The sequence below is a fragment of the Temnothorax nylanderi genome, unplaced genomic scaffold (genome assembly GCF_030848795.1).
Source record: "Temnothorax nylanderi isolate EJ_2023f unplaced genomic scaffold, tnyl_v1.0 TNYL_tig0326_pilon, whole genome shotgun sequence".
NCBI classification, from domain to species: domain Eukaryota; kingdom Metazoa; phylum Arthropoda; class Insecta; order Hymenoptera; family Formicidae; genus Temnothorax; species Temnothorax nylanderi.
In genome coordinates this window covers 96,337-110,000 of record NW_027249388.1, presented here as the reverse complement: position 1 = coordinate 110,000, position 13,664 = coordinate 96,337, and the positions used below count along the sequence as shown (strand labels likewise).

General features: G+C 40.3%; 2 protein-coding genes across 2 annotated transcripts in view; one reads left to right on the top strand and one right to left on the bottom strand.

Moving 5' to 3' along the window:
* Window positions 1-13,664, bottom strand: part of Oseg5 (intraflagellar transport protein Oseg5) — a 94,020-nt gene that overhangs the window by 21,309 nt on the left and 59,047 nt on the right. The window contains exons 3-4 of the mRNA XM_071720135.1: window positions 11,394-11,516; window positions 11,175-11,314 (exon numbers count right to left, since the gene is read on the bottom strand). Coding sequence (XP_071576236.1) covers window positions 11,175-11,314; window positions 11,394-11,516 — 263 coding nt within the window. The remainder of the gene's footprint in view (window positions 1-11,174; window positions 11,315-11,393; window positions 11,517-13,664) is intronic.
* LOC139781273 (uncharacterized) lies at window positions 6,584-7,436 on the top strand. The gene is made up of 2 exons (XM_071720123.1): window positions 6,584-6,760; window positions 6,840-7,436. The coding sequence occupies exons 1-2, from the start codon at window positions 6,584-6,586 to the stop codon at window positions 7,380-7,382; spliced, it is 720 nt and encodes a 239-aa protein (XP_071576224.1). The 3' UTR covers window positions 7,383-7,436.

Sequence of the window (13,664 nt, the reverse complement as noted above, 5' to 3'; positions counted from 1 at the left end):
TACCGGGGTACAGTATAGTTAGATGTGATGCTGAAAATAGAAATACAGGAGGAGTACTGTTATATGTTAGGGATGATATTAAATTCAGGATAGTTGATAAGAAAAAGATAGTGTCAAACTGTTGGTGCGTGGTGGTAGAATTGAGAGAGAATTTGTTTAAAGGTATGATAGCAGTAGTGTATCATTCGCCGAGTGCGTCAAATGGCGATTTCGTGAGATTTCTGGAAGATACGGTCGAAGATTTAATAATAAAGTATGACTGTATAGTAATAGGGGACTTTAATATAGATATAATGGTAGATTCATTTTACACAAAGAAATTATTAACGGTAATGCAAAGCTTAGGGATGAGGCAGTATGTTGATTGTCCAACGAGAGTTACAAAAGATAGTCGAACGAGGATAGATTTAATTTTTTCGAATAAGGAAATAAAGGTACAAGTGAATGAGAAACTTAAAATAACGGACCATGCATGGCTAAAAGTAGAATTTAATATGAATAAAAAGAGAAATAAATATAAAGAATTTAGAGGCAGGGACTATAGTAAATTTAATGTAGATGAATTTCTTAGAATAATAGAAGAAAGAACTGAGCAAGGTCAAGGGCTGGATATAAGTATAAGGGCGGAGAGATTTGTTAATAGTATAGTAAGTGTATTGGATACTGTAGCACCGAAGAAAAAGTTTAAGATTCCGAAAGTATGGGAAGGGAAAAAGTGGTATTCAGATGAAATTAGAATGGCAGCAGATAGAAGGGATGAGGCTCACAGTAGAGCAATAAGCACAGGTAAGGAGCAGGACTGGGAATATTTCAAGAATGAAAGAAATGCAGTAGTAAAACTTATCAGAGCAAAAAAGAAGGAATATTATGAGAATATGGTAGATAATAATAGGAGGGATCCTACAAAGATGTGGAAAAGTTTGAAAGAATTAATTAAGGGTGAGCAAAGGGGTTCAGAGAACATCGATAATGTAGATTTTGAAATATTAGAAGACATGGAAGAATGCAATATAGCTGATAAATTTAATACATATTATGTAAAAAGTATTAGTAACTGTTCCGTAATTTTCTCGCGATCGCGGATCAATACCGTACCGGTAACGCCATCCGTCAGTCGCCCTCCGAACGAAGGGATTTCGCGCCGCTCCCCCCGTCAACCCTCACCGCGAAGTCTCTCGCGGCACGTATCGATCCTGTCATGCCGTGATCGCATGATCCCGGAAACGCAGGTGATTGGTCGATACGCGTCGCGCAAAGGAAAGCTCCCGAAACACGAGAGTTCGCGGTCAGTAGCAAAAAGTACTCCGGTTCACGAGGTCGTATACCGTCGTGCTTCCGTTAACGTACCCCGGTTCACGCGGTCTCAAAAATACCGTCGTGCATCCGAGTTTACTGCGCTGTCAGAGCACCGCTAATTATCGCGCCGTTCGTGCGTGCTGCAATTCGCTCTCGCCTCCGCGAGCAGTGAACATTCGCGTATAAGTCACCCTGCGTGCCTCGCCATTGTGCGCTCGATCATCGTGATCGAGCCGACTTTTGTGAACATTCTCGCGTCTTGTGTTACGAACAAGTGCGACTGCTGTATAACGCCTCAAGTGCGTTCATCGCGTGCAAGCTACATTGCGCGTCTTAATTGCCATCGCCTCCGCGCTCTACGAACACTTTCGTATCACGTGACCAGCGCTCATCGAATCACGTGCGCGCCGAGTGTCGTGCTCAAATGAGAGCGCGTCAACCAGCATTTGTATTAACCTGACAATTAAACGATATTTGTGCAGTCCTCCCAAATCAAGTGTCTCATTCAAACCGCACGTCGGATCCCTGTCGGGGTCGACCCGGCATCTTACGCCAATTGGCGAACCGGAGTTACGCCCGAAAAACATAAAAATTCGCCAACAGTAACATTGTGCAATCTATTAATAATAAGGGGATAAAAGGCACAGGTAGGAGACCTATTTATGTAATTGAGAATAAGGGAATTATGGAAAATTTTGAGCCAATTAGCGCAAGAGACCTGGAACAAATTGTTAGGGAACTACCACGAAAGAACGGAACAGAGGAAGGGATAAATAGTAATATACTGAAAATGGTACTACCTGTGATAAAAGATGAGTTTGTAGGGGTAATAAATGATTCGCTTAGGACAGGTAAATTTCCAGAAGGATGGAAAACATCCACGATAATACCGATACCAAAGGTAAACAAACCAAAAAAAGCGAGCGAGTATAGACCGATTAATATGCTACCGATATATGAAAAAGTATTAGAGTTAGTTGTAAAAAAACAGTTGAAAAAATTTCTAGAAGACAATGAAATAATAACCGAATACCAATCGGGTTTTAGGAAACAGCAGTCGTGTGAGACAGCAATTCAAAGTTTTATCGAGGAATGGAAATTGATAATTGAGGAGAAAAAAATGGTGGGGGTGTTATTCTTGGATCTCAGGAGAGCGTTTGAGACAATAGATAGGGTAAGATTAGTGGAAAAATTATATCAGTATGGAATAAGAGGAGTGGTATTGGAATGGATAATATCGTATTTAAGTAATAGAAAGCAGCAAGTTAGATTCAATGATATATGTTCTAAAATAATTGAGACAGTATATGGCGTGCCACAGGGATCCGTATTAGGACCTCTATTGTTTATTTTGTATATAAATGATATAGTTAAAGTCTGTCCGGAGGGAAGTATATTTAGATTATTTGCAGATGACACGACCGCAAGTGTAACAGGTAAAAGTTGTGAGGAATTAGAAATAAAACTAAATATGGTGCTCGGTATACTTGAAGAATGGATGAATGTGAATATGTTAAAAATAAATGCAGATAAGACCAAATATATGATAGTTAGAAGTATAAGGAAAGAAATAAAAACAGACATAATAGTAAAAAGTTTGGATGGAACTATAATTGAACGTGTCGAAATAACGAAACATCTGGGGTGTAATAATCCCAACTCCGTTGGGAGAATCACTGTGATTATATGTTAAAGAAAATAGGGAAAAAAGTGAGTTTTCTGAATAGAATAGGAAATGATATATCGGTGTACACTCGATGTACTGTGTATAAGTCTATCATAGCGCCTCACTTTGAATATTGCGCAACGATGTTAGTAGGCATGGGTGAAACGCAACTGAATCGACTGCAAGTGGCACAAAACCGTGCCATGAGAGTCATACTGCAATGCTCGCGATATACAAAGGTAGAATTGATGCTGCAAACCTTTAAGTTTATGAATGTAAGACAGAGGCTAATGTACAATGTATGTATTTTTATTTTTAAGATAGTAAGAGGCATAATGCCAAAACATTTAAGTAATAGGATAGAAATAGTAGGAGTTGTGAGTGGACGTCAAACGAGGCAGGCTGAGAATATTAGAATTCAATATTGCAGGACGAGAAGCGCACAGAAAAGTCTATTTTATGAAGGTTTGAATATGTATAACGCCTTACCGATAGAAATTAAGCAATGCGAAAGAATTGAACCATTCAAACGTAAGTTAAGAGAATATATTGTACCTCATGTAGAGGAATTAATTTTAGGAATTATGTAAAAAATAGCCGAGAAGGCTAATAAAGCTCAATCAATCAATCTCTCTCTCTCCATATCCCTTATCCTCATCTCTGTCCTTTCTTCCTGCCTTCTCCTCTTCATCCTCTTTTTTACCTTCATTGTCCCCTTCGTCTTCCTCTTCTGGATTACCTCTATCCTCTGCATCTCTTATTCTCCCCCCCTTCTTCCACACTTTCCCTTCGTTGTCTCGCAATATCTCTTCATCCTCCTCCCATTTCCACCATTTTCCTTCTATTTGTATTTTTCCATATCCTACCCTTACTCTCTTACCATTTCCTCTCTCCTGTTTTGCAATGTCTTCTAAATTCCATATCATCTTCCTCTCCTTCCATGTCAGGTCATCATCTATTCTTATCCCTTTTTCTCTTAGTCTTCTTCTCTCTATCATGACCTTTCTTTTCTGTTCCAATCCCTATTACTGTCATTCTTACACCTCCCTCTCCGCCATTTTCAATGACCTTCTTACAACTCACTTCCGCCTCTATTCCTACCCCCTTTAGAATTTTTTTAACCTCTTTTTCTACTTCGTTCCTATTTCCTTTTGTTCCTCTTATAACTATGTTTTTTCTTCTTTCTTCTCTCTTTCTCTCTCTCTCATCTCTAATTTCTTATCTATCTCCTTTAGCTTTCTCTAAAGTCCCTTCTCTCTTACGTCTTCTTCTTTTCCTATTCCCCCCTCTTTCATTTTTATTATCATCTTTTCCATTTACATTATTCTCTATTCCATCTCCTCTTTCTCTTTCCTCCATTTTTCTTCTCTCTCTTCCATGATTCTTTTTAAAACTTCCATCTCTTGTCTAAATTCCCTCCCCTGTTCCCTCATTTTCTCTTTCATCTCTTTTACCCCTTCTCTCATCTCAACCTTTACCTCATTCTTTATCTCTTCTATCCATTTTCTTTCGTCTTCTGTACTTTCCTTGCCTTCTTTTTGCAGCGATCTTTGCAGTTTCTTGCTCCTGCTGAAAGCCCATTCTTCAGTTTCCCCTCTTTCTATCGCCCCTCTCTTTCTCTTTATTAAATCTACGTTGTCTGTACTTCCTCTTCTCTCACCTTTCCCTCCCTCCTGTTCCACTCCCTCTAATTCTATTAATCTTGCCGTTTTTCCTTTTTTTTCCGTCATTTTCCCTCTGCAATATCTATCTCTCTAGCTATTCTATGCCTCAATGTGTTTACCGTTCTTTTCTCTTCTATATCAATACTAATATATGCCCGCTCGCGCGCCACCGTATCGTCTCTTTCCTATCGCCACTCTACACTAACTTTCGTCCGTGCCGTACCCGTCACCTCTCCCTTGCCACTTTCCTTCCCTTTATCCCTTTTTACCTATTCCTCCCCTTTTCCACTCTTTCACCTCCTCACTCTCACACCTCCACTCTCTCCCGCTCGATCGCTCTCGCCTTCTCCAACCTCCTCCAAACTACCTTTCTATGCAATTTTAACCTCGCTCACACACACACACACACACACACACACACACACACACACACACACACACACACACACACACACACACACACACACACACACACACACACACACACACACACACACACACACACACACACACACACACACACACACACACACACGCACACACACGCACACACACGCACACACACGCACACACACGCACACACACGCACACACACGCAAACACACGCACACACACGCACACACACGCACACACACCTGTCACTCTCGCTAGCACCGGAAACGGAAGTCCGAAGGGTGTCTATTAATTTCCTTATTTTTGCTGGACTTGCTGCAACTTCACGGAGAACTACATTAAGCTCTCGTTCGTTTGAGTAGTTTGCAGCATAACGACATGCATTCAGGATTCTCTGGGGATCGTGTTTCAATTCAGCACTTATTCTAGAGGCATTTCGGCGTTTCGAACGATCAGACATATTGCCAAAATCAATTGTTGGGCGACCAGGACCTGCGGTTGAACTCAATTTCTCCAAGTTGGCATTATTGTCATTGATGATTATTTTACGATAATCAAATGTAAATTCCGAATCTAACTACTCTGCATTTTTCGTTTCAAATCTATTTTTCATTCTGTTTGCAGCCTGAAATTTTAAATTACGTCTCGTTCTAAGTGAAGATGTAAGTGATCTCAATTCTTCCTTCCCTCGAGGATGAATATTGTGATCGGTAAAATTCATTTTTGATAAAATGTATTTAACTCCAGAATCTATTCCGTCTTTTACAATTATATCCAAAATCTCTCTTTTGGTGAATGTTAGTGCCATTATGCATTATAAGACTGCGCTGAATTCAAATTTAATAGAAAAAATGTAAAATATTAGGAATAGATATATAGGATACAAAAAAAATAGAAAAAAGTTAGAAAAATTTGGAAAAAAATGAATGACTAATACTACTAATACACTGCGATTGTAAATGATTAAATTAGAATGATTGAAATTAACGCAGTATATCCCATAACACCGGGCTGGGTTTTGCTGTGGGCCTTTGCTGGCCCGTTCTCCGCTCGACACCTTGAGCGGAAGCGCCCGCTAAAGCCCGATGCTTGGGGAGAAACGGGGAGGGGTCGGCCCGCGGGCGGGGGTTCCTTGTGGGTCGACACTACCCTCCCCCCTAATGTATGACGGTCGAGAGGGTGGTGTCTCATCCCGACCGTGATAGAGGAGCAGTCCCCGTCACAATGGGGACTGGTGCCGTTGGGCACGAGCAGTTGGCGCTGGGGAGGTGGCGGAAGGATATAGTTAGTTCCCGCCACCTCCCCAATTGGCGCAGAGGTGGACACCGGGTGGGGTTTCAGTCGGTAGGTCATGCGCGGTGTTATATCCCGTGCATGGAGTCCGACATAACCGCCCTCTCCCTCCCCCGGGGAGAGGGGGTATGCTATGAGCATTTCCCCATCGTAATAAAAAAAAAGTATATCCCGTAACAGGCCATGGCCAGATTTTGTGGCGTGGTCATGGCCCGAAAGGAGGAGGCTGAAAGGGTCCGGCGCGGGGAGCAACCCGCGCCGGATCAGGCAGATGGAGTGGACGGTGGAGTCTTCCGGCGGCCGCGGGGAATACCTCCCCGCGCTCGCAAAAATTTGTCGTTTAATTTCTTATTTTCTACTATTAAATTCTCCACGACAGTTATTTTTACAAGGAGAACTAGCTATTACATCTCACACGGCAGTTGATTGGATAAATTTTTGTCGAGAAGTATATTTTTTTATTTTCTACATTAATGCTGCTATCATAATGATCTTTGAAATAGTAAATGACACGTATTTTTATATAGCTTTTGGCACAATGGCTGTTGCGTAATGAAGAGCAAATTGGCGGTTCAAATATCGTTGTAGAAATCGATCAGGCTAAATTTGGAAGGCGCAAGTATCATCGTGGACGTCTCATTACTGGCCAATGGTTATTTGGAGGTGTCGAACGACATACTGGCAGATTTTTTGTTGTTCCCGTAGAACAACGCTCATCTCAAATTTTAATTCCAAATATACTTCGTTTTATTGCACCGGGTACTGTTATCCATAGTGACTGCTGGAGAGCATACAATGAATTAAAAAATTATAACTATACACATCGTGTTGTGAACCATAGTGAAAATTTTGTAGATCCTCATACAGGAGTTCACACACAAAATATAGAACGTTTGTGGCGTGATATTCGAAGTGTAATACCGAAATATGGAACTCGCAATTATCATTACGTACATTATTTAGCTGAATTCTTATTTAAACGTAAATATGTATACTGTGAACGTATATGTAAGTTTTTCGAAATAATGGCAACATTATATCCTCTCACTGAAAATAATACATCTGACTAGAAACTCTAAGAGTATATATGTTATTGTTTATATTCTTTCGATCGAGCTTATAGAATGTGCCCACGCATTTAATAAATAATATTCACAATTGTAATCACACAATTATGGTTAAAGCAGGGAATACTTTATATTTATGCTTTCTAACAGATACAATTGTATATATACTTTTCAATATACCAACTATTCTCTGCTTTAAATAACTTTTCTTTCAATATACCAACAATTCACTGCTTTAAATAATTTTCCTTCGTTCATACATGTACTATTTCCACATAAATATCAGTCATTTATGTCTATTAGTACTCAAAATAACTGCTACATTTTTCAAACTCTTTTTGTTTATAACTTTTTAATAAAAAACGAGCGCCGGCTAAAACTTTCTGAAGGTCACTCAGGAGGGTGACCTTGACAACATATGTCAAGGTCAAGGTCATCGGAGGTGCCTCCCCTAAAATGCATAATTACCTAATAATTCCCTCCCCCAAGACCGTCAAAAGCCGTCGAACCGACGGTCCTAGTCGGTGCGCGGCCTCTGCCCCTAGGTCTCACTGGGGCGGAGGTTGTACGGGCACAACAGTGCCAGGTATCGATCCGCAGGGGAGGTGGATGGAGCGAGTCCCCCCCTGGGGGGGTTCCGTCTCGTGCCCTCTTCCCTCGCGGACGGTGGGGGCCGGAGTCCGGGCGGGGATTCTCGGGCTCCGACCCCGCCCCCACCAACACCGGGGCGCGTCGGGGAGAGGTGGTGGCCACTTCCCGCTGCTACTAGGTTTTATCCCATAAGGGAACCCGGAAGGACAAACCCCTCCCGGGGAGATGGCGCGCCACTGGCGCCAGGCGACGAGTGCCCTGGATGTCATGATTCAGTTCGTTCCCGGGGCATTCGCCATAACATCAGAGGAGGCCACTCGCTGGTGTTTTAGTGGGTAGGCTGCGCGTGTCGCACATTTTGCGGCGCGCGTAGAATCCCACACTCCCCTCGTCCTCTCCCCGGAGGCGAGGGGGTCTTCCCCTTCGGGGGCCACTGGGCAAACCAGGCTCTTTGCGGGCCTGGGATCCCAGTGGTGGAAGATTTCATCAGCGTTAACAAAAAAAAAAGTATATCCCGTAAAGTATTACCGGCTGAAACGGTCTCCGCACTTTAAGCGCTGCGCCGCGCCAGGTAAAAATTGTGGAAGCACGTCAAATAGCCACTTAGCGCTAATGATAACGCATTGAAGACGCATATCGGGGCGTTTTTTCCTTTCCATGTACGCGTTCTCAACCTGCCTAGTGCCTGACACTCACTGCGCATACGCAAGTCATGCCGTGCCGCCCGATTCTCGCGATATACGGTCGCGTACGGTCGCGTACGCTATCACGTAAACACATTATTTTCTTCAACGTACATAAAAACGGGCAAAAGTGGGTACATTTATGTTATAGCATATAACATATAGAACACATTCATACTTCGTTCTTTTTTGTATGACGTGTTATGGCCGGTTATGACTAATCGAAAGGTAGTACTGCCCTGAAAAGTTCAGTAATACATCGAAAAATGTTGCATTATAAAAATTTTTTATTAGATATATTAACCATAAATTTACATTTAATCCCAACATTCCTATCTATTAAAAAACTGACGGAGCAATCTTTAAATATGTGGAATTTTTATTATTTTCGACATTTATAAAAAGTAATCACGACATTGGTAATAACATATTGGTCAGTTTCACAGTGCTGCTAAATCAACAGCAATTAATAAAACACTAAAAAAATTGGATCATAACTACTTCAAAATATTGTTACCCCCGCGTTGAAACGGCCCTTAACTCCGAGCTGAAACGAGCGGTCATTCCGCAGCAGTCGCGAAGCGGTCCCTTGAGAACGGGACACATGTTGATTTATCATCGCCTGTCAGATTTATCTGGAGATTTGAACCGTTCGGACCTGTTCTCCAAACCCTTTTCTGTACTAACGTTCTGAGCCTGAATAAACCTGAGTTCCTCCTTTTTTTTTATAACGAGTGTGGTTATTTCCGCGATCCCGGGAGTACGCTGACGCGTTCGCGAGTGCGCGCGACTCTTAGAGCGGACGGAGCGTAACAATATCTAGAACATGATGACATGAACAATTTGATAAAATTTGAAAGTTGGTTTTTGGCCACTGTTTTCGGGTCCCTGGCCCACTGTGCACCCCACCCCACTTCTCCTTACAGGGCGAAACAAGGTGTATCATTGTACGGTTCGAGTTTTTAATTTTCTACGCGAATCAACGTCCACCCTCACCCACCCCTGCTTGCGGGGGAGGGGCGATAGCCCCTCCCCCCCTACATGTGGACACAAACTGTTATATTATCTCAAACTTTTTTGTTCATAACTTTTAAATAAGCAATGAGCGACGATTAAGTTATAAGGAAAAGTTACTCAGGGTCATGTCCTTGATAACATATGTCAAGGTCAAAATCATTGGGGCTGATTTCCCTATACTAAATAATTACCCAAATTTTCTCTCTTTGTCCTATATTTTGTACGCGTTCACACATTTTTAATTAATTTTATACACAACTATATATTTTACACAACATTAAAAAAAGTATGTCATATATACCAACGCAAAACGTACAATACATAAGCACAACTTAACTGATCAAAAATTGATCGAAAACTTTTTAATATTAATGATTTAGCTTTTGTAAAATTTTGACCCATATATTGTATAGTAAAACTGCTTCAATTAATTTTGCCCAGTTGCTATGCAGTATATCAAAAGAAACCAATAATACTATATAGCAACTGTTCGGGTGCTCAGTCAAACTGTACACAGTACCTCTTGCGGTATTAAAAATCGAGCTTCAAAGTTTCAACTTTTAACATGGAATTCCTATTCCGAGCTATTGTGAAAGAGACATTATGAATTGTAAAAAAAGTTTTCTCTAAATGTTTTTTTAAGAAACTAGTATATGATGCTCCATAAAAATAGAAATAATATGCGATAAGTGTCAATACCCTTGCGGTACTCGTTTTCGAGAAATACTTGTGTAAAGTACGCGATTTGATGAATTTTTCGCTCGGTTCAGAGTGACAGAAGAGAGAGGCGTCAGCGACTTAATAACGCCGCATAAGTTCTCACGCGTGAAGTTAACCTCTTATATTTTAGATGTTATTATATGTAATATTTTGTATATAAACAATTTACTTCAGTAAAATAAATTTTCTTTTTAAGCATGAATACAAGTTGAGCATGACTGGAGCCGGAGAACGTCCTTAAAATACTTAAACTTTTTGAAAATTGTTCTATATTTTGCAAAGTTATACAGAATGTTCCAACGCACTGAATCATATGTTCGTGATGAGGTAGAAGGAATCAAGATAAACAAAAATGTTTTCTATCATTAGCGCGGCAAGTCGACAAGCGCGCGTATGGGCGCATGACCACGCCCCTCGCCACTCACTGCTCGCTCACGCGCGCGCCTGCCGACTTGGCCGGACTTCGGCCTACCGCTTCTCATGCGCTTATTCACTCAGACATATTAATTAGTAACTCATTAACTATTGCGAATATCGTAAAATGGTAGAGAACATTTTTGTTTATTTTGATCCCTTTTACCTCATCACGAGCATTGGACACAGTGCGTTGAGACACCCTGTATATACGTTATTTTTATCATGTAATTTGATGTAACTATCTCTATTTTAATTTTGTTAAGGAATATATTTCTATCAATTTTTAAAACAATTGCGTTGTAATAAAAATAAATTATAATCAAATTGCGTATTTTATAATTAAATCTTGTGTTACTTTTTAACTTACCTATTCCAATTATAAATTTGGATGTTGATATGTATAGCCTCCTTAATTAGACTGCTTTGTAACAATATACCTTCCGCCATCGGCACATCCCCTGCCAGTAATGCCATTTCCGCATGTCTCTCTGTAGCAGTAGGCAAATTCTACAAACAATGTACGGATTTATTTTATTTGAGATCATCTTAATAAAAATAAATAAATATCAATAGATAATTTAATTACCTTGATATATTTAATATAATCTACTTTATCAAATCTACAAATAGCAGCGTAAGCTTCTTCTGCAGCATGCAGTTCTCTATTATCAGTTGCTATGGCAGCCATACAAGTCCATAATATTTCATTCTAATAACAATATAAAATAATTACATGTTACATTCTGTAATTTATCTAAAGCAAATAATAAAATTAATATAAAGAGATGACATGAATTAATTAAATATAAAAGATTTTCCATATTTTTGTCTTACAAGGAAATACAACCAAGTGTCCTTCTCCAATTTTAACAAACCTTGGATATATTAAAATATAGAGAAAAATAAGTGACACATATTTTTTTATAGTCCAGTCAAAATACGATTAGACCTAGAAAAAATTGCAACACAAGGTTTTATTACGTCATTGTGTTCAGAAAAATATACTGAACAACATATTCAAATTCCGCCATTTTCCGCTATCCCTAAGTATGTTTTTTATTAACAATTTATAAACAAATTCGTTTTTCTCCACAAATACGATGAATTTTGAAATTTTTGTAGAGATCAAAGTTGTAGAACAGACAAATATCTACAAAAAATGTTCTTATGAGTTTTTCGAAATATCTCATATTATTTGAGATATTTGCAACGGAAGCTCAAAACATTATAGCGCTGCGCGCTTACGGCCAACATTAGCTAGATAAATTAGCATCTGTTTCCAGGGTGGCCACAAGGAGGCTGTTGGCTCGATTGTCACCCCATTTTTTGTTTTTTTATTGTTTTTGTCAAATATATATATCTTTTTATAATCCTACATATATATATATATATACTAGGTGCGCAACTAAGTTTCCGGGTTTCACACATAGATGGCACCAATAACACATGTACTCAACTTACATGTCTGAAATTGTCTGAAGTTATAGCTTGGACATCTGTTAACAATAACCAGTCGTTATATAAACACATATCGCAACGCAAAAATATTTTTTCTAACAACGGAGATGTCGAGTTTTGTGCCAAATAAACAGCATTTGCGGGAAGCTTTGCTTTTCTGCTTTAACTTGAAAAAAAATGCAGCTGAAGCACGTCGTTTGCTTGAGGAGGCCTACGGCGAACATGCACCATCGAAAACTACCTGTGAAGATTGGTTTAAACGCTTCAGAAGTGGCGATTTCGACACTGAGGACAAGGAGCGCTCCGGAAGACCAAAAACAATTGAGGACGCCGATCTGCAAGCATTATTGGATGAAGATGATACGCAAACACAAGATCAACTTGCGGAGGCATTAAACATGACTCACCAAGGTATTTCCAAACGTTTACATGCCATGGGAAAAATTCAAAAGGAAGGAAAATGGGTGCCGCATGAGTTGACTGAGAGAGATGGAAAATCGAAGAGCCACTTCCGAAATTTTGCTTTTGCGGCATGAAAGAAAGAGTTTTCTTCATCGAATTGTTACTGGCGATGAGAAGTGGATATATTTAGAGAATCCCAAACGCAAAAAATCGTGGCTTTTACCTGGTGAAGAATCAACATCGACGGCACGGCCAAATCGTTTTGGAAAGAAGACAATGCTCTGCGTTTGGTGGGACCAGAAAGGAATCGTGTACTATGAGCTGCTGAAACCGAGCGAAACTGTCAATGGGCATCGCTACCGACAACAACTGATCAATTTAAACCATACATTGCTCGAAAAAACGGCCAGAATGGGACACGAGACACGAACGAGTGATATTGCAGCACGACAACGCTCCGTGCCATCGCAGTTCCATCGTCCAGGACACCATCAAAACGCTGAAATGGGATCTGCTACCGCACCCGCCGTATTCGTCAGACCTGGCGCCTTCCGATTATCACTTGTTCCGGTCGATGGCGCATGGCTTGGCTGGGCTACATTTGACCAATTTCGAAGAAGTGCAAAATTGGTTGGATGAATGGTTTCGGTCCAAAGACGCGTCGTTTTATTGTCGCGGTATTCATGTATTGCCAGAGAGATGGCGAAAATGTATAGCTAGCGAGGGACGATACTTTGAATAAACCATTTTTTGTATTTCTCTTGAAATTTTCCATTTTTTATTGATAAAAACAACCCGGAAACTTAGTTGCGCACCTATGTACATTCATATTATATATATATATGTATATATATATGTGTGTATACATAGACACATATACTAGTATCGAAAACCAACTCAAGTTCCTTGTAGAACCTAGAGAACTAGCAGCGACCGGTAGAGACTGCCGTGTGCTTGTTAGAACTCTCCGCTCCGCTCCGCGCGTAGCCTAGTAGCT

Excerpts from the sequence above, each read along its gene's own strand:
- LOC139781273 (XM_071720123.1), top strand. The coding sequence starts at position 6,584 with ATGGAGTGGACGGTGGAGTCTTCCGGCGGCCGCGGGGAATACCTCCCC. Across the intron at positions 6,761-6,839 it reads GGATAAATTTTTGTCGAGAA|CTTTTGGCACAATGGCTGTT; the intron begins GTATATTTTTTT and ends ATTTTTATATAG.